General features: G+C 43.1%; 1 protein-coding gene across 8 annotated transcripts in view; it reads left to right on the top strand.

The window, feature by feature from the left end:
• Positions 1 to 3,047: 3,047 nt before the first annotated feature.
• CNOT10 (CCR4-NOT transcription complex subunit 10) overlaps positions 3,048 to 20,958 on the top strand; it is a 61,588-nt gene continuing 43,677 nt past the window's right edge. For 4 of the 8 annotated variants that reach the window (XM_074267134.1, XM_074267132.1, XM_074267133.1 and 1 more), the window contains exons 1-2: positions 3,151 to 3,436; positions 8,440 to 8,540. In XM_074267134.1, the coding sequence (XP_074123235.1) occupies positions 3,210 to 3,436; positions 8,440 to 8,540 (328 nt within the window). In that variant the 5' untranslated portion in view covers positions 3,151 to 3,209. Of the gene's footprint in view, positions 3,437 to 8,439; positions 8,541 to 20,958 lie in introns of all 8 variants that reach the window. The other 4 variants (XM_074267137.1, XM_074267135.1, XM_074267136.1 and 1 more) reach the window with 2 other exon arrangements.

The following is a 20,958-nucleotide window of genomic DNA, read 5'->3' as shown; positions in this document are numbered from 1 at the left end:
AAAAAGGAAACTAATTATATTGAAATGCATTTTCAAAATGTTTTTAAAAAATAAAAAAGTTCATGGATGCCAGGTTAAGAACCTTCAGACTGGGTGACTAAGGTCTTTTCCAGCTTGACACTTCAATGAGTCTATGATCCTATAAAGCTAGGAAACCAGCATGGAATATATCTCAGCATTGTGACTTCCATGACCATGACAGGCAGTGTGGCCCAATGGAGGGAGCTGGATTCTGGAGCCAGAAGAGCTAGTTGTGAATGTTACCTGAGGGTCAGTGAGATGCTGCAGTGGATGGGACGGAGACCACAGACTCATGAAGACCTCAGTTCAAATTTGGCTTTGGTACTTAATAGCTGTATGATTTGCTCAGGCAAGTCACTTTACCTCGACTGCCTTCCCAAAAAACTCCAAACCAGAATACCCAACCAAAAACAACTTGTCCCTCTGACTCTCACTAATAAAGAATGTGAGCTGGGCAAAGAACTGGGTAAAGTATGTGGCCGTGGGCACTCACTCAACTTAGCTGGCCTGGGCTTCATTTGTTTAATCTGTAAAATGAAAGAGAGGGACTTGATATTCCTTGAAGGCCCTTCCAGTTCTAAATCAAGGTCCGGAATTACTTCTCCTTGGGCCTCAATTTTCCCCCTATAAAATGGGAGCAGTGGGGGGGAGGGGATAACTAACTACAGGATCCCTAAGGTACCTTCTAAAGCCCTGTACTTGGGTTAAGTAATGGTCTAGTGCCACCTAGAGATCAATGGCAATAGTTACATGCTCCTAATAAAGGTACCAAGGAACAGCTTTAAAAAATGAGCCAAACAACCTCAGTGATCCGCACTTCTACCATGGCCACATATAGGTTCATTCACTAATAACCTCTTTGCATTGGAGGCAGATGCTGGTTGTAGATAAGACAGGAAACATAAAATCCTTCCGGGTGAAATAAAAATCCTATGCTGTTATAAACTGGACTGAGGCCTTTGTGTCTCAGCACACGGACAGACAGCTTAATGGCCAAGGGGTTTGTGGGGCCTGAAGGCCTGAGTTTGAATCCCAGTTCTCCCAATGGGACTTTGGTAAAATTACCTTTATGAGCTTGAGCATTTTTACCAGCCAATTCTTATAAAATAAATGAAAAATAAGACCTTCCTTTTGTTGGCATTCGATCCAGACTTGGAGCACCAGACTCCCATCAATTTTATTATTTTGTTAATTGTCTAGACTCAAGAGCATATTAATAATGAGGATCAAACTTGGAAGTATGTGTACACACTTGTTTCCCCCAGACACCCTTGTTATTAAACATTTACTAGCTCAGCTGCTGCTGACCCAAAGTGTAGTTTGTGTTGAGGGAAGTTTCTGGGAGCACATGATTGTGGGCTATATGAAGGGCAGAAGGGGTCTCACGCTCTCCGTCACATCTCACCCTAAGGGGTCTCACGCTCTCCTTCACATCTCACCCTCTCCTTCACATCTCACCCTAAGGGGTCTCACGCTCTCCTTCACATCTCACCCTAAGGGGTCTCACGCTCTCCTTCACATCTCACCCTAAGGGGTCTCACGCTCTCCTTCACATCTCACCCTAAGGGGTCTCACGCTCTCCGTCACATCTCACCCTAAGGGGTCTCACGCTCTCCGTCACATCTCACCCTAAGGGGTCTCACGCTCTCCGTCACATCTCACCCTAAGGGGTCTCACGCTCTCCGTCACATCTCACCCTAAGGGGTCTCACGCTCTCCTTCACATCTCACCCTAAGCGGTCTCACGCTCTCCTTCACATCTCACCCTAAGGGGTCTCACGCTCTCCTTCACATCTCACCCTAAGGGGTCTCACGCTCTCCTTCACATCTCACCCTAAGGGGTCTCACGCTCTCCGTCACATCTCACCCTAAGGGGTCTCACGCTCTCCGTCACATCTCACCCTAAGGGGTGTCACGCTCTCCTTCACATCTCACCCTAAGGGGTGTCACGCTCTCCTTCACGTCTCACCCTAAGGGGTCTCACGCTCTCCGTCACGTCTCACCCTAAGGGGTCTCACGCTCTCCGTCACATCTCACCCTAAGGGGTCTCACGCTCTCCGTCACATCTCACCCTAAGGGGTCTCACGCTCTCCTTCACATCTCACCCTAAGGGGTCTCACGCTCTCATGGAAGTAACAGAATTTGGGTTCTTTTCACTGGCCATTTTCCCTCGACACGTGTTCCCTTCACTTTCCTCTCTTTTGGAGGGACCACGGATCACGTGACACCCCGTAGGAAATATGCCCCGGAGATGTTACGATGCAAGCTGGCAGACTCCATTGAGGAGCTCCTGTAGAGGCGGAGGGGCCCAAGAGCTCCTAAGCTTCCACTGGTCTCGTCTTCCAGGTGAGGAAATGGCGTCCCAGAGACTTTGTCGGACCAGGTAAGTGACAGCTGGGATTTAAGGGCGGCCCGTTACTTTCCACACGTCCCGGGCTTCCGTAGCTTGTGGTTTGTAACCCTGCCCCCAACTTGTTACTACCTGCAATCCATTAAAAAATTGAGAATGGTAGATAAGTGTTTAATGTATACTGTGAAAGACGTGGGCCAAAGGAAAAGACTAGATCCCTACCCTCCAGGGGCTTCCATTCTTTTAGGAGAGACACGTCCGTTGGATTCCTCGCAGGGGATAAGTACAAGAACCGAGGAGAACGTGGACAGTCCCGCCCTGTAGGGGGAGACGCAGACACAAAACTAATCCGGGCCTGCTGGATTCTGAGCCGGGGGGTTCAGATTCGGGAACGCGAGAGTCCCTGCCCTCAGGAAGCGTCCTCTCTAAGCCGGGACACTCTTTCAAGGACTGATGGTCGGGGAGCTGGAGGGAGTCACGGTTAGGAAAGTCTCCAGACGGCGAGGAATGCCTTTGGAGAAGCCGGAGCAGCCATCGAGAAAGAATCGCGATAACTAGATTAGATATTCCCTCGGGGGATAGCGCCTCCTGGCGGGGAGGGCCGGGGCCTGGGGGAAGGGGGCGGGGTGGCGCGCACAGAAGGAGGGAGGGGCCGAGGAGCCGGAGGAGGTGGGAGCTGATGTCAGCGCCACGAGGCGTGGTCTCTCCCGCCGTTCCCACGCTCGCCCCGCCTCTCCCGCGACCTCTCCTTTCCTCGCCCCGCCCCCCCACCTCCGCCGCGCGCGAGGCACCCGGAAGTCGCGTGTCAGGAAAGGGGGAGGGGCGGCCGCCGGCGGTGGATGGCGGGAGGTCTTCGCCCAAGCACCAGCGGAAAAGCAATCATCCCGCTGCGGGAGCGGCCGGGGGCTCGTGGCCGCTGGTCCGCGCTCCCGCCAGGGCCGCGGCGAGGGCCGCGAAGGCTGGCACCACAGCGAGTCGGCGGTCGCCCCCGCCGGAATCCCGGCTGCGCCGCTGGCCGGGAGGCGCGTGAAGCGGGCGGGGAAGATGGCAGCGGACAAGGCCGCAGGTGAGGAGGGGCTGGGCTCGGCGTCCTCGGGCGCGCGCGGCGGAGGGATTTGCGTTTTCCAGGGCCTGTGACGGTGAAGTTCGTGCGCATGCGCGGGAGGAGGATCAATGCGCGGTGAGGAGGCCGTGGGCGCATGCGCGGCAGCCTTAACCCTGGGCACGCTGAGCCCCCCGCCCCCTTCCTTCTGTCCCTGTCCCTCATGGGGCCATTCCCCTCAGGTTTTCCCTTCCCAAGACCTCATAGCTGGGACCGTGGGGCGTTGGGGAGGTGGGCGGTAGCAGCACGTGGGTTCGGTCGCGGTCACTTGCCTTTTGCGGGCTGGGACTCAGTTTACCTCTAGGTCCTTTGCTGCTCGTTACTTCAGAATTACTAAGTCCCAGGCTGTGGAGCTCGAGCTGGCCCCCTCCTCGCCCCCTTCTTCCCCTCTCTTCGGGGGTCCTTGGGCTGCTGACAATTTTGCATCCAGGCTCCGTTCAGTTTCTCCTGTGTGTCTGGCACCGGCCCTAGTCAGCCCGGGGCCGAGGGTCCGGGGCGCGCGTCCTCGACCTTGCATGCACAGCCCCTCGTGTAGGAAGCCCCCGGCCCCTGGGAATGTGTCAGAACCCAGCCTTTAATAAGCGCTTTCCAGGCCGGGACCTGGCCGGTGCAGCCCGCTGCAGGAGCGCCGGGAATCAGCGAGGGAGGGCCCCAGGTGGGCCCGCGGGGCCGCCAGTCGGCACCCCCGGGGCGGGAGCTGGCCTAGGGACGGGGTCAGACATTGCCCTTAAGGAAGTCTGGTTTGGCCGCCGGAGGGGCTTCAGTCAGGTAGAGGAAGGCCTGGTGCTCTGTGGCCTGTTCTTTAGATTCTGGTTAGCTTATTGTTTGTATTTTGTTTTGTTTTGTTTTGTTTTTTGGCATTTAAAAACTTTCCGAGAAGAGTGTACAAGGCTCACCAGCTTCCCAGAGGGGTCTTGTGACGCCCCAAAATGCACAGAGATCAGGTCCTGAACTAATGTGGGGGCTGTGTGAGGAGAGGAGCTGGAGGTAGTGGGCAGGTCATGGAAGTGACCAGGGGCCCAGACTGAGGCCGGAGTTGGGGAGCTGTAAGAGTAAGGCCCGGGCTTGGGACCTCCGGGAGAGGCCCTGAGGTGCCCGGGTATCCTTAGCCAGGGAGCACTCAGAGTTGGGTAGCATGGTGTGGCAGGAGGAGCCAGGCCCAGGACTGCTGTGGGCAGGAGCCAAGGGAGGGCGCCAGATGCTGTGGGCTAATTTGGGGAGGCCTCCTAGGTCAGGGTGGGAGGAGGAGCAGGATTCCCAGCGGGGGTGGGTTTGGGGAGACTTGGGCATCTTGGAAGTCAGTTGAAAGGAATCAGTTAAATAGGAAGAGGCTGAAGACTTGAGAAGGCGAAGGCCCAGAAGAGCCCAGAGGATGGGACCAAGTGTACAAATAAGAGAGGCCGGAGAGAAGCCAGCTTCCCCCTGACTCCAGGCAGTTCTTTTTATTGGACTGCTGAGCATGTTTCATTATCGCTCATTCAAACAGTGGTGCTGTCCATGTAATAAAGCCTGTGCCATCTGGGTGAGCCCCTTTTCTAAGACAACCTGGGGAGCTCCAGTCATTTGTGAAGTGTCTTGACGTGTCAGGTTTCTTTCCATTTGAAGCAGTAGTAGACTGACTAGGGCCTTAAAATTCTTTTTTTTTCCTCTGAAATTCTTTTTTTCTTGAGCATTATGGTTACTTAGCTGTATTTTGACAAATGAATTTAATTTGTTCGGAACACTAGAGTCCAGTGGGCTTATCCACCAATCAGATTTGAATTGTTAACATTCTGTGTTTGAATATACCACTGTATTTTCTGTTAACTGGCTTTTTCATTTGATGTACTAATGAAGATTTGGTTCCACTTTCTTTAGAAAGAGAGAATTTTGGGGGTCAACTTGACCAGTTTAAAGAATTTTGAAGATATAACGAATTCCTTTTTTTTTTTTTTTTTTCCGTGTAGTTTAGGCATAAAAGGAATTGTTTTGTCAAGTATGAAATCCATTAGCTCAAAGGGTATCAAGCCTTGGGAGACCCAGAGCTCTCTGTGTCTAAAGAATAAGCCCTTTTTATTAGATCAAAGTGGAAAGGGTGTCCAGGCTATGAATAAACAATCATTTACTATTTCAATTGGCAATGGTGATTTCTTTTGGAGAAATAAAGATGAATTGTGGAATTGGATGCAGACTCACTCTGGTAAGACTTTGTTAGTCTTTTTAAAATTTTTTAAAACTAATGTTTTTTAGTCGTAGAGTTGAAGAAATTGAATCAAGCACTAGTTTGTTGTTCTTCAAGTGTTATTTCCGAGGTTCATTTCTTTCAAATTTATCTAGAATTGGGTCTTTCTGGGCACAAAGGAAGAGAGGCTACTGTGCCGATACGGTCAGCTCTGGGGCTCACTGAGATCCAGTTCAAAACTTTTGTGTGGTTTGTTTTCCACATAGTTACTAACTTTGATGGTTTTTTATCTAGGAAAGTGACACATCATGTTAATGAAAAGTACTGATAGTGGGGAGATTTCTAGGATGGGAGATAGAGGATTATGATTATAGCAACAGCTTCAGGAACTACCCCTGGGCTAGATCAGTTTATCCTCGTAGGAAGACTATGATCACCTGCTTGGGTTTGAATTCTTGTGTTGTTTGAGTGAGAATCTCTTGAGGAGGAGGAGAGTTAAATTCTAACCTTCAATAGATTTATTGGGAGGATCCCAGTGGAATACTTAGAGGTGACTCTGAGAGCTGGACAGCATGAATCCTGTTTAATCTTGTCACCATCAGATTATAAGTTGATATTTATTGGAGTTAACTGAGGAAACACTATTAGGATCCCCAAATTTAACAAATATTGATTGTCTATTCTATGCAGAGCCCTTTGCTAGCAGTTGGAGGAGAAAGTTGAGATGAGATATCTTTATTCTCCTGGAATTTAGAATTAAGTAGTTCATTCAATCAGTAGGCATTTATTAAACATTTGCTGTGTGCCAGGCACTGTGCTATATAACACACATGATAATTGACAATAAGAGTCCTCAAATGCTTTCAATTTCATTTAATCTTCACACAAACCTATGAGGTTGGGGTCACTGTTATTGTTAACCTCATTTTATAGGTAAAATTCTTAAGAATTTATCTTATTTTTAGTTCCAAATTATCTTCTCATCTTCACCTTTTCCACCCATGGAGAAAGTAAGAAAACTCCATTATAAATATATATATCGACAGAACAAGTTCTATCATTAAGCCATGTCCAAAAAAAAAAAAAAAAAAAAAGTATGCCTCATTGTGCCCTCTGGGTCTTTCCCTTCTCTCTTGAACTGGGTAGCATGTTTAATCATAAACTTGGAAAATTTGAAAGGCAAGGACGTGCATAAAAAACTGCATGTTGGATTTTTAAAACTTCATTATTAATATTGGCAAACAAATGGTTAAAAACAGTGTATTTTGAAATGCTTAACCTCTTATATCTTATATCCTCCCTTTCCCATGATGTGTGGTGGTAACCTTAAGTTCTCAAAGTGTTAGCCAGAAAACAAGTTACTGATGCTTTCTTAGTTGGGAGAGGCTTCAAGATCCATCCTGGGGGTGAGCTGAAGGTCTCTCTGTTGGCTGCCTAGTTTTCCTAGATTTTAAGAAGCTTGTTACCCAATATTGACTCCTGGGGGATACTTTTCTTTTGTGGCCAAAATAACTTGTGATAGTCTTTATGTTGAGACATGAAAAAAGTTTTTAGTGATGAAATAGTGTGTCTTTTGAAGTGGGAAATAACACATTGAATACTGAGGGAACTGGAGGTGGTAATGTTGCGGTGTGAGGATAAGTTCCAAGGAACCTAGGATTTGGATGCCAGCTGTTTGTGTGATCACTGGGCTATGGGGGGGACTGAAGAGAAAGTTCTCCACCATTTTCCTACCAGTCTTTAGCATCACTAATGTGGTAGTAACCTTTCCTTCAGCTGAAGGGACTGCAAGGGCTTAAGGGGGCTAAAGAAGTCAGCTAGGGTGATACTTGCATATGAGTTGTTTTGCTGAAAAAGTCCCAATTATTAGACCATTTTAAGATTAAAGTTTAACAGATAATTTCCTCGGTTTTTAAACTATTAAATATTCCCCCATAAAATATCTTGAGTTGAAAGAGAGATTAGAGGCCGCCTATTTCAAATCCATTCTCCTCTCTCCCCTTTACCTCCCCAACCTTTGCTTAAGACCCCTATCTAGTACCAGGAAAGGTGCCCCTGCCCTCCCCTGTCCTGAGGCAGCCTCTTCTGCTTCTGACTAACTGGGATTTAATCAAGCCTAAATCTGCCTCTTTGCCAGTTCTACTCATTGTTACTATATTAGAGTCAAGCAGAGTAAGTCTGATCCCCCTGTGACATGACAGCCCTTCAAATAACATGAAGACAGTTCTCAACTTCCTCTTAAGTCTTCTCTTTTCCAGGCTAAATGTCACCAGGTCTTTAAGTTGATCTTCCCGGGTCACCGTCTCAAGGCCCCTCATCATTATGCTCGACTTTCTTTGGATGCTCTTCGACATATCAGTGTGCTTCCTGACATGAGGCACCCAGCACTGAGCACAATACTCCAGCTAGGATCTGCAGGTCTCTCATGTCCCTTATCCTTGACTTTGGTCTTTCTTAATGCAGCCTAAGATATGTTGGATTAATATCAAAACGGTAATTTATTTTGAGCTTGTAGACCACTAAAATTTCCAGGTCTTTTTCAGATGAACTTGTATCTAGATATGTCTCCCCCATCTTGTGTTCCTGAAGTTGATATTTTTAACGTAAATGTAAGTTTTTATGTTTATCCCTGTTAAATTTTGTCTTATTAAGTTCCACTTGATGTTTTAGCTTGTCAAGAATTATTTGGTCCTGACTCTATCATCTCTGTTGGCTGTTCTTCACAACTTTGTATCATCTGCAAATTTGATAAGCATGCCATCTATGCCTTTATCCAAGTTATTAATAAAAATGTTAAATTGCACAGGGCCAAAGACAGATCCTGGGGCACTCCACTAAAGACCTCCTTCCAACATCTAGCCATTAATGACCCATTGTGTCCAGCCGTTCAACCAGTTCCAAATCCACGTAAGTGTATTATTGTCTAACCCACATGTCTCCATCTTGTCCAGAAGAATAACATGAGACTTTGTCAAATTCATTGCTAAAATCTAAATAAGATATATCAAGTACCAGTCTCGAAACCCTGTCAAAAAAAAAAAAAAAAGGAATAAGGTTTAGTCTGACATGATCTGTTCTTGATAAAGCTGTGTTGGGTCTTTGTACTCACCATTTTCTTTTCTGGTTGTTTAGTAATTATATCTTTAAGAATGTGTTCTAAAATTTTGCTAAACATCAAAGTTTATAGATTTTACTCCCTTTGTACAACATTTGCTCTTCTCCAAACCTGTTAGTACTTCTCCATGATCTTTTTTTAAAAAGTTTTTTCCCATCTAGTAAATGTGCAGATTTATTATGTTTTCTGTAAAATTAGACTGGCATTAACATAAGTTTCCCCAGGTTTCTTTAAATTCCTTTTGTTTTGCTGTTTCTCACATTAAAGTGATGTTCCATTATATCCTCACCCACCCCCATTACAGCCCTGTATTGTTGAACAAGACAAAGTCCTGAGTTGACCACATCCCAAAAAAGACTCAGTTTATCATTTGAGCTCTATTACCTCTCTGTTGAGCAATGAGCTTTGTCCCGAGTCTTCTGGAATTGTGGTCAGTCTCTGTGCCAGTCAGAGTTGTTTGTTTACAACGTCTCACTTTCCGGTTCTTTGCCACCGCTAAAAGAATTGCTAATGATATTTTTGTACATTCTTAGAGTCTGTTTTGCTTAGAACTAATCTGTTCTTTATTATTCCCTCTTATTCCCCCTTTTTCTTTTCCCCTCTTCCTTCCCATTTGCCCATTAAATAATACATTTCTGAATCCAATGTTGTATCTATATTTTTTTCCTTCTTTAATCAGTTCAGATGAGAATGATATTGGATTATCAGCTTCTTTCTCAATCCTTTCTTACTTCTTTGTATAGACTTCTACTTTTTCACACCCATTATATGAAGTAATTTTCTTCATTTTTCCTCTCCACCCATTGTATTCCTCTTTTCCTTTCTTTCCATCTCAATATCATCAAACTAGGAAAGAATAGCTCCTAGGCCCTCTGTCTAATTAGACTCCCTCTGTGACCTCCAGTGATGATAAATTTCTTAGAAGTCACATATGTCATCTTCCTGTATTAGGATGCAAAGGATTTATCCTTGGGGGTTTTTTTATGTTTTTTGATTCCTGTGTTTTTATGCAGCTCTGGTCTTTTCATGAGGAATACTTGGAAGTCTTCTTTTTCATTAAAGTTCTTTTTTCCTTCTATAGGATTATTAGTATTGCTGGGAAAGTTATTGGTAGTTAGCTATCCTTTGCCTTCTAGAATATTGTATTTCAAATTTTCTGCTTCTTTGTAGTGGTGACTGCTAAAAAGTGTATGGTTCTGTAACTTCTGATACATGAATTTTTTCTGGGTGCTTTCAGTATTCTTCTTAGACCTGGAAGCTCAAGATTTTAGTTGTAATGTTTTTGAGTTTTCACTTTGGGCTTTCTTTCAGAAGGTGACTGGTAGATTCATTCTTCCTTCCCTCCCTCCCTTTCTTCCTTCCTCCCTTCCCTTTCCTTCCTTCCTTCCTTCCTTCCTTCCTTCCTTCCTTCCTTCCTTCCTTCCTTCCTTCCTTCCTTCCTTCCTTCTCTTCCTTCCTTCTCTTCCTTCCCTTCCTCCCTCCTTCCCTCCCTCTTCCCTTCCCTACTTCCCTCTCGCCTTCCTTCTCCCTCCCTCTCTTCCTTCCTTTCCTCTGTCTGTCTCTTTTTTTAATTTTCCGATTTTTTGATTTTATTTTAATATTGCCTTGTCATGTAGTCATTACATGTAGAATGGTCCATTCTACATTTTAAGGAGTGTGTTGTTTGACTCAGTTTTTCTTCCTCTTCTTCTAAAGTCACGCTATTAATCCCTTTCCCATTTTTTCTTCCATAGCTTTTGTTTCTTTTCAGGTTTTTTCTTTTAGCACTATCATTTCATTTATAAAAATCTTTAAAAAAAAACAACCACTTCGCTTCATCTCTTTGGGGAATTCTAATTAAATTTGTGCCCAAGCTTGTTTTGAACTTTGCCTGTAAATATTTTGGAGTCGTTTTTTACTTCTGGGTTTGTGTCTTGAATGTTTGATTTCTACAATAATTCTTTATGGTGGGGTTCTTTTGTTTGTTTGTTTTATTATTCTTCCAAGCACATCTCCTGACTTTGGACTTGTTGATGCTGTACTGTATACTTCTGGAAGGAATTCTTGGCTGGTCTTTTTGCTGTTTTCTTAGAGTAATGTGTGTAGTATTATTCCAGAATTTCAGGGACATCTCAGAATGAGGACCTACAAACTTTAGAGACCTTAAAGTAATCTCATCCACTGCAGTCTGATTTCTGCTATTTTCATCTAAATTCTACAAGTTCCTATCTTGAGTTTATATCTGAGCAACTGAAATATGGGCTTTCCCTGTTTGGAGTTCCAGTAGACTTTTGCTGGACTCAGCCCTTATCAACCATGTGGAAAATTTTGCTAGTTTCAGGATTGAGAATTGCAGTCTCTCTTTTGGTCGTATATCTTTGTCCTGGTTATTTCTCTGGAGGTCTGGGCTGGAGGCTGGCACCGAGACCCTGCTCTTAGTCTCCTGAAATGCCATCCCTTAGGTGTAAATTCCTTCCTTAGTCAGCTCTGAATCTAGCACAGAATTGGAGTTGGCATCTCTTCCTGCACCTGGTCTATGGTTGGGCCCTCTCTGTGCTGGGTTTGGGATCCTTTTTTGTCTGGGGTGGAGGAATGATTCTTCCTCATGATTTTTTCTTGGATTTCACCACTGGGACTTTGGTGCATTTTCTAGTGCTGTTTGTATAAGAGTCTTGAGGGTAGAGCTTGTAGCTGCTTCTTCCTCTACTGCCACCATCTTTTCTCTGCCCCATGTCTATGATCCTTCAAAAGTCACTGAGAACAGCCTAGCAGCTTCAGTTCTTGCAAATTTCCTGGGCCCTTTCTCACTGTCTCTCTGTTATCTTGGATTCCAGCCCCCTCTTGGCCAATTCTGTCCCATCCTTTCCAATCTAAAGGTCATTTTCTGGCAGAGAACACAAAAGCAAGTGAAGAATTAAATAGTCTGGGCTCTGTCTCGGTATGTGCTGTCTGTCTTCCATTCAAGGTGAGGGAGCAGGTCCAGCCCTTTTTTGACCCTCTTGTCCATAATTCATGAATCAGTCTCGTGGCCACCTTCATCAGCATTCTTTATCAGCCTTCTATTTCAAGCTTTTGACCTCTTTGTTTACCTTCCCTATGTTCATCTTCCAGGCCTGACTTTTTAAAAATAAAATACTCCGTGCATTTTTTGTCAATACACATACGTCTCCTCGGATGTCTCCTTTTCTTCCTCATCCTTTATAGTATCTCTTTGTCTCCAGAATGTCATTCTTGAAAACCATATTCTAACTGGGTTGATTTCTTTTGGAGGATCTGTGGGTCTATCAGACTATGCTTGTCTTTCCTCTCCATGGTCTTAAATTCTATAGAAGTGCAGTCCCTCCTCTTTAATTCCTATCCATTTCTCTACTTGAACAGCTAGGTCTTCTTTCTTTGTTAGGACGTTGACAAATAATTCTCTCCTCATAGCTTTTTGTGGGATAAATGCAGCTTTTTCCGTGTTGGGACTAAATTTAATAAATTTTCCATTTATATAGACATGGTAGAGAATCCTGTCCTGTCACTGTAACTTCACAAATAATAAGTAGATTTACCTATTTGTGACATCACTTTGGATATAAGCCTGATAGTTTTTCTATAGAACAGAAGATCTTCAAATAAGATTTTTAAAGACACAGCTTCAGTGTGATTATACCTGAGATAAAATTAAGAGATTTCAAGATAGTCTGGCAGTGAAACAAAATGTGGATCATATTTGACCTCTCGAACAGTGGTGATTCCCCAAGGCTCTCTCCTTTCCCTCTTCTCTTTTGAACTTCTTGTGGCTCTCTGGAAAGGCAGGGCCTGTCTTATGTCTATTTTTATAACCCTTGGGCTTAGCAGTACACAGCACATAGTAGGTATTTAATAAATGCTGGATGGTTTGACTTGCCTTCTAAAAGGAGGTTTTACTGTTATTGGAATTTGAAAAAACAAAATCAATGCAAATGTTTTAAATTGTGGCTCAAATAATGATTTACTTAAGCAAAAATAGCACCAGATTTTTCTATGGGTATGTCCCATCAGTTGTCACATGGCTCTGTTCTCTGTCTCTGTCACATCTATCTTCTGGGGGCTACTGCTGCCTCTTATCTCCTTTAGCCCTTCACACATCTTCCAGGGTCATTGTCCCGCTGGAATCAGTGCCTCCCTGATGCCTTGAGATACATGCAAACTGTCACCCTGGCATTTCAAATGCTCTGCAGTATGATTTCAGGCAGCATTTCCAGACTAATGTCATGGACTCTTGTGTTCCAACCAGCCCACTAACTGTTCCCACGATTAGGTATTGTCTCCTGCCTCTCTCCCTTCTTACCCTTCTATCATGGAATTCTGAGCTTTTTTTCAGGGCTTGTGGTGGGGTTGGGGATAAGGGGATTTCTTCTTGAGGAAGCATTCACAAAAATAACATTGACATTGCATTCTATATTTAATTAAACATTTACATGTTACATTTGAATTTGATCTAGAACAAGTTTGACAGCTCTGCCCTAGTACACTATAAACTCTTGGAAGAAGGGGACTGGTTTCATCTTTGATTTTATATCTCTAGTACCTAGCACTGGATGCTTTGTTCATAGTAGGTGCTTAAAAGATGTTTGTTGACCTGAATTGAGAAATGTGTAAAAGTCATACTTGAATCATACTGAGTGAAATAATTCATTGTCTTTGACTTGAAATTAGTTTCTCATATTTGTTTCTTTTAAAATAGTTTCACCAGCTGAAAATAGTCATATATGTTTGCTATCCTAGTTATTGGGGAAACTGAGGCTGGTGGAGTCTTGAGTTGGGGAGAAGGCCAGTGGTGATTGGATGTACACAGTATGGTCTGTGTCCATAATGAGGAGCCTTCAGGAAACAGCGTGAGCATCCCAGGGTGCTGAAAGTGGTATAGACTCACTCAGGTTGGAAATGGAGCAGATTGGTAGATCTGTATGTAGTTTGACCAGCATGTAACAGATACAGCTATATTCCAGCCTGGATGAGATAGAGAAACCCAGTCTTTTAAAAAATAATAATAATAATGGCTAAAAACATTACTGATGGCTCTGGTGGTTTGTAAATAGTTAACAATGAGGCACTTTACTTTTTACAAAATACTTGACATGAATGAAGGGCAGCTGGCCTAGGGTATAAAGCCCAGTCAGGAAAACATTTAGCAACTATGACCCAGGTCACTTAACCTCTGTTGATCTCAGTTTCGTTGTCTGTAAAATGGGGATAATAAAAGCACCTATGTCTCAGGGTTGTTTTAAGGATCAAATGAGATAAAACACCGTAAAATTCTTAGCCCAATGTCTAGCACATAGCAAGCTCTTTATAAAAGTTAGCCATTGTTATTATTTCACAATTATTAATCTCATTGTTTGCTTACAACAACTCCAGCTGACTTAGGTCTTCCAGCTCAGTGCTCTGTCCACAGTCCTGTGGGTTCGCGCTCCAGGATCAGCATACCCTTCTTTCTTGGGGACTCCACTCGTTTGCCTGTGTCTTGGCTTTCTTGGTCTCCAAATCATTTGTCTCGTCCTTGTAACGTGTTCTGTTCTGCTTCTCCCCTGACCCAATTGATGGCTTTCTCTCAATATTCTTCTTACTTTTAGAATTTTTGTTGATGGTCTTTAATGCCATTGGAATACAGTCACGGTCTGTGTCTGAGATCTAATGCCCTGTCCTGCACTTATTCCCTACCTCTACTAGAAGGAGAAGGCAAGTTCAGACCATCCTGACGTCATGATGAGCTATTTTGCATGGATCAGAGTTCTAAAGTCTTTCCTTGTTTTTCTTTCTGTTTTCCTGGTCACATTTCTTTATATTTTCTTGGTTGTTTCTTTTCTTTAGTTCTTTTTGCTTCCTTCCATATTCATCCTAAATTTCTCTGAATTCTTTATTTACAAGTTTTCTGGTGATACAGTAAATTCCATTCTTGTAGTAATTTCCTTTCCTATGTGTATAGCCTCAGGCTTGATCCTGGGCCCTTTTTCCTCCATCTGTTGGGAATAGCATTGGCCTCTTTGGGTGTACATGTCATTTCTATGCAGATGATTTCCAAATCCAACCCTAATCCAGCTCTATTTTCAGTCTGATTCCAATTCCCCTCCAGTCAATAAGTAAGCATTTATTAAGTATCTACTATGTTCCAGGCCCTGTGCTAAAAATTGGGAATAACAAAAAGAGGCAGACGATAATCTCTGCCTGAAGAATTGTTAATTTAATGGCTAAGACAAGAAACAAATCTGTACAAATAAGCTACATAGAGAGTAATAGGAAATAATTAAGAGAAGGTCAGCACTAGCATAAGGGAGTTGGAAAAGACTTCCTATAAAAGATGAGATTTTAGTTGATACTTGAAGAAGCCAAGAGGAGTCAAAGTGAACCCCTGGATATCTCTTCTGGGATGTTCCCTTGGGAGCTCAGACTGAGCACTAGCAAAGAAAGCCTGTCTTTCTCTTATGCATCCTCCTCTTCCTACCGAGCTCCTGCCTTCTTGTGGTTGCCCAGCTCTGTGGCCTTGGAGCATCCTTGTTCTCTTCCACTGCCTGGGTTCTGCCATTCTCCCTTCATAGTTTGTTGCCATCTTTTCTCCCCTTCCATGTGTTATTTTGCCTCTCATCTAGACCATTGCCTAGGCTCCTAATGGAGACCCTTCTTTCAGCCTCTCCCTTTTCCAAACCATGGCCATGTTCTGAAAGGACCCCTTTCTTAGCCTCCCATTGCCCAGGACGTATATGATCTCCATGGTTTTGGCATTGAATGGCCTTTTCAGTCTGGATCCAGTTTCTGTTTCTGGGATAATGAAGCATTAGCCTCCTTCATGTAGGGCTTTTCACAGCCACATTCACTTCTTAGCTATTTTCTCCACATTTCCTTCCATCTCCTTCCTTCTTCCTTTCCGTAGTGCTCTGCTTCTTAGAATTCCCTGCTCTCTTCAAAGGTTAGTCCAGTGCCACAAGACCCTAGGAGGGCTTTCTTCATTCCTTAGTTGTTAGTAGTTTCCTCTGAAATTACTGTATGTTTGCATTGGTTTTCTGTTTACTTCTCTATGAATATTTTGACTTCCCTTAGCTCCAGTCTTTAGTGGAGTGTAAAATTTTTAAAGAGATTTTTTTTTTTGTTTGTGTTTCTATGTCCCACTGGCTCACAGTGCAAGCACATAGTAGGTGTTTCATAAAGGCTTGTTGAATACAGTTTGCAAGGTACTATAACTGCATTTGGAAATTGTTTACTACAAGTATCATTTTAAAAAGTCATTTTTTAGCTATTATAAGAATGGGAAAGGAAAAATATAATTTCTCACATGCCTCACTAAATTGCCTTTTATTTTCTAAATAGTAAAAAATTTTTGATCAAGATTTTATTATCCCATTCGGGCATAAATCAAATTAGAAATTGGAGAAATTAAAGAAAGTCTTAATTTGCAGAGGTAAGCAATTAATTTAAGGCGACCTTTTATTCAGGGGGTCAGTGCCATCTTTTTAAATTAATTAATTTTGGTCAACCCCTGTTTAGATCTGTGTGATACTCTTATTACTGTTATCCATGGAACCCACAAGACTAAATCATACGAGAAGGGTCATGTTGTGAAATTGACCAGTGATTAAGAAAGTGCTTTTTATGATCCTAAACTTGACTATCCTGAGAAAATTAAATTCAATTGAGAAAAATCAATTAAAGAATCTGTTTTCTTCAGTGGGGAAAAGTTGTCATTTCTTAGGTTTGCCAGATAGCAGAGCTCCTCAGAGCAGGGCAGGCCTTTGCTTTGGTCAGGTTCATCAGGTTCAGGGGATGGAGGGCTAAAATTGATGGAGTCCAAGGAGAGGAAACCATGAATCTGGAAGGAATAACAGTAGTTGTGAGGGACCTCTCACTGAAAGTTAAGGCTAACAAATGCAGCTGCTGACCCTCTCCCTCCCCTCCCCAGAGCTTAATGGTAGTATATTGAATTCCCCTTATTTGTAATAGAGGCTAAAAACTTGACCCATACTATCATCCCACAGATTCTTATAACTTAACACGTTGTTATGATGATATTAATTCATGTGGAAAGGACTAGAAGTTTATTTTGAAAAGGAATTGGGTTGGGTTTTTTTTTTTTTTTGTTTTTGTTTTGGTTTTTTAACTTTTTTATAAGGAGCTTTGAGCAGTAGTGACCTTTGGGAGGCTTTTAATTTCTTTTTAGCAATTGTAGGCTCCAAATCAGCAAACGTTTATGAAGCACCTGCTGTGTTCAAGATAATGTCTGAAATACAAGGAGAGATGTTAATACCACATTGTCTCTCTTCACCAGGAGCATGTGCTGTGTTGTGGGGGGACATATAAGAACAAAAGAGATTGCTTTCCTCTGGGAGGGCTGGGGGAAGGGTTTTGTGGAGCAGCTGAGTTGGGCCTTGAACAGCCAAGACTTGGGGGACCCCTTTCCCAATCTGAAAAATACCACAGGCAAGATCAGTGCGAGAGAAGGGAGAACTAGGGCTAGTGTGGGGTAGGGAGAGATGGACGCACAGAATCATTGAGTTGTCCGGCTGCAATGTAGAATGTGAAAGGGGAGTGGTGGGGAGGCCCACTGAAGGTTATAGAGTCCAATCTGTGGGCCTGCTGGGCCAGGCCTGAGGATGCAAAGGCAAAAACTAGGCCCTCCTCTCAAGTGGGGAAAATAATGTGCAAAGGACTCTGTCAACAGGATCAAGTGAAGGTGATCTTAGAGGGGAGGCACTGATGATAAGGAGAATTAGGAAGGGGGGGCATCTTGAGATTGAAGGAAATGGGGGAAGCCAAAGAAGGTAGAGATGAGGGGGTAGAGAATCCCACACTTGGGGGTTGGCCAGGAAGCGTGCAGGGAATCAGGCAACAAGGGAAGGTTGTGTGTGAAGAAGGGCCAAAAGGCCATTGTCACGGGGTCCAAGAGCACATGGGAGCAGAGGAAGGTCTAAAAGAATTGGAAAAAGAAGGGGCTCGATGAAGAAGGTTAGTAAAGATCAGGTTTTCTCGGTGACTTGATTAACCAGGATAGTGACATGGTCAGATGTGCACTTGAAGATCATTTGACAGCTGAGTGGGGAGACATTTGAGACTGGTGGAAGAGCCTTGGAGGGGATGGGGGGAAGGGAGTGTGGGGAGTGTGGGGAGTGTGCAAGCATCCCTATGAGGCTGAGCTGCGCAGGAAGGGGAGATAAGGGGGAGAGGGAGAAAGGCTAGAGGAACCTGGGCCGCACAGCTGGGAAGATGGTGAGGTCCCTGACAGGGAGAGGGGAGAGCAGGGCTAGGAGATCACTCATTCAGCTTTGGACATGTGGAGTTCAGGAGAGATGGGAGACTGAATCTGTGCAACATCTGATCTGATGAGAGCACTAGGACTAGAGAGGAAGAAGAGGCCCAGGACAGAGCTTGGGGGTAGGGGGCTTCTGGCTGGCAGGTGAGAGCCCTGTCTGGGGAATCAGAGTGGGCAGAGGCTGCGGAACGGGGAGAGCAAGGGAAGCACTGAGGGGAGTGAGCCCTGCCAGAAAGGGGAAGTGAGACAAGCATGAGAAGATTGCCAAAGGGAGGAAGAGGGGAAGGGCCACTCCTCAGGGGACACAGATAAAGGAGGTCAGGAGTGACATCACACTAAGGATGTTCAGAAGAATACTCAGGAAGGGTTGAGGAGAAAGAACTAGAAATGGATGGACTCAAGGTAGTTTAGATGTGGGAATAACATTGAGAGAACTGCTCGCCAGAGTGGGGCTGTTCTTGTCTCCAGGTGGGCATCTTCACCCATCAAATGATTGAAGAAACATTTGTGTGTGTGCTGAGCACCAGACTTAAAATTTGCGCTCAACTTTCAAGGATGGGAGAGAAAACTCTAAATTCAGCTGTGGGGGATAGAGATGCCCCCAAGTGCTTTGGTTGCTGCCTGGCTGATCTTGAAGGTCACACCTGAAGCCTGGAGTTAGTGACTTCAGTTCATCCACGCAGCATGGACAACCAGGCTTCTCCTCCCCTTCTCCCCAACATGGTCCCAGGGTTTGGGGGTGATCTTAGCAGCATCTCAGGTGCCTGGATATGTTTTGAGATCATCCCTCCTCCCCTGCCTTCCCCCCCTCAACTTTCATTTTCTTTGAGATAGGTGAGCTCCCAACCTCAGCCTCCTCTTTATCTTTGACCCTCACGGAAGTGAAATTATGTTTCCTAGTTATTCGGGATCTCTTAGTTACCAAATTTTAATGTACTTTTCTCAGTGTTTATATGTTTTGACCTCATAGAAGCAATTGACCCAATATTGACCATTCTTTATTGAATACTTAATTTTCTTTCCTCTGGATTACTTAAAACTGTGTCATCTACCACAACATCCATATGTGCACATTTTAAAACTTAGAAACAGCACTTGCTGATTTGTTTAGACATCTTCCAAATAATGAATTTCCATCTGTTGGAAATATAGAAATGAAACATCTTCCAATAAGTTTAGAAGGCAATGGTTTAACATCAGGGAAGTTGCACATATACTAGCTAAATTTTGCCTAAACCTTCTAGATGATCAGTGGGTAGGATTAGAAAATAAAGTGTCAGAAAATGCTATTCTTCCATTTACATCTATGTGTCTGGGATGGGGGGAGGTGTCTTTTTTTTTTTTTTTTTTTTTTTTTTTTTTAAGCAAAGACTACATTTAAAATAAACTTAGACCTTCTAATTGCTGTATTACAAAATGTTAGACCAAGATCTTGAAATGTAACAAAACATTTAATTATTTTACTTTAATGATAAAGGAAAATGTATTTTGTACCCTTAGTAAATAAAAGATTTTCAAAATATTTAATTTGAACTTTTAAAATGTGTTTTATATATATATGTATTCATAGCTATTAGTACAGTAGTACATATAGATAGAGTTTATGAAGTAGGGGCAGCTTAGGTGGCACAGTGGATAGAGCATCAGCCTTGAATTCAGGAGGACCCGAGTTCAAATCTGGTCTCAGACACTTAACACTTCCTAGCTGTGTGACCCTGGGCAAGTCACTTAACCCCAGCCTCAAAAAAAAAAAAAAATTATGAAGTCAAGATTTTGTGCTTAAAGGTTTTGTTACTGATAGGAAGGAGTTCAGATTTTTAAAAAGTTGGACATTTCTGGTCATTAAAAAAAAAAAATTGGGAACCTACCCTCTGACACTATTGAATGCACAGGGAGGAGTAAACAAGTAGTAAAGCTGGATCCAGGTTTAAGGCCTGGAAGATGATAAAGGTGATAGTCTCTTAACTAGAAAGAAAAGAGACAAATTTTGGAGAGAATGAAATGAGTTCAGTTTTAGATGCCAACAAGATATCCACGTGACACAATCTAGAATAAAAATGCCAGACTAGGGCTCTAGGGAAAGGTGAGGGGTACACATAAGCATTTGTAAATGGATCGTATGTATCAATTGGAAAAGTTGTGTAGTAGTGGGTAAGAATCAAGACTCATCTTTCTAGCTGTGTAATCCTGGGCAAGTCACTTAACCCTCCTGCCTCAGTTTCCTCAAGCTGTAGAAGGAAATGATAAATAATCCACTCCAGTATCCTATCCAAGAAAAGCTTGATATGTTCTGACATAGCTGAACAACAATCTGTATTAATTATAAACATTTATTTTTTAGCCTTAGTGATTAAACGTTTTAATATTTGTTTCTTTGCTACCTCCTTCCTAAAACAAAACTTCTGTATTTTGTAAATAGGACTGGGGAAGAATATATTTCTAAATGTCTGTAATTATGCCTTACAGAGTTTATGCATGATTTACAGATAAAAGGGATTTGAAGTTTATTAAACAAAACAAAACAAAAACAAAAACAAAATCCCTATAAGCTTGTTATATAGCCAAAAAGTGATTTAGATTCTTATCACTCATCCTAACATCAAAGCTCAGAATTCCAAAGGGTTGAAAATTGGGGAAAATGTTCCCTTAAGCTAAACAATCACTCCATCAAAATATAGGTTAGCCCTGGTCTGTAAAAACCAAATGCAAACCCAGGAGCTTGTTCTTACTGAATGGTAAAAAATGGCTGGAAGTTGTTTGTAACAGTTTTAAAAAATATTTTAGGGTCATGGACTTTCTTGTCTTTGAGAGATTGCAAATTTTACTCTCCTGAGATTTTTTTTTTTTTTTTTTATCCTAATCTCAGGGGAAAAAATCTTAACTTGAAAAATGAAAACTATTGTAGTGAAATGTGTTCCTCATTCAATTCTTACTGAAAATGACATTGCTTTTTATTATATTTTCAC

This window comes from Sminthopsis crassicaudata, chromosome 5 (genome assembly GCF_048593235.1).
Source record: "Sminthopsis crassicaudata isolate SCR6 chromosome 5, ASM4859323v1, whole genome shotgun sequence".
NCBI lineage: Eukaryota > Metazoa > Chordata > Mammalia > Dasyuromorphia > Dasyuridae > Sminthopsis > Sminthopsis crassicaudata.
This window is presented reverse-complemented; position numbering and strand designations above follow the sequence as displayed.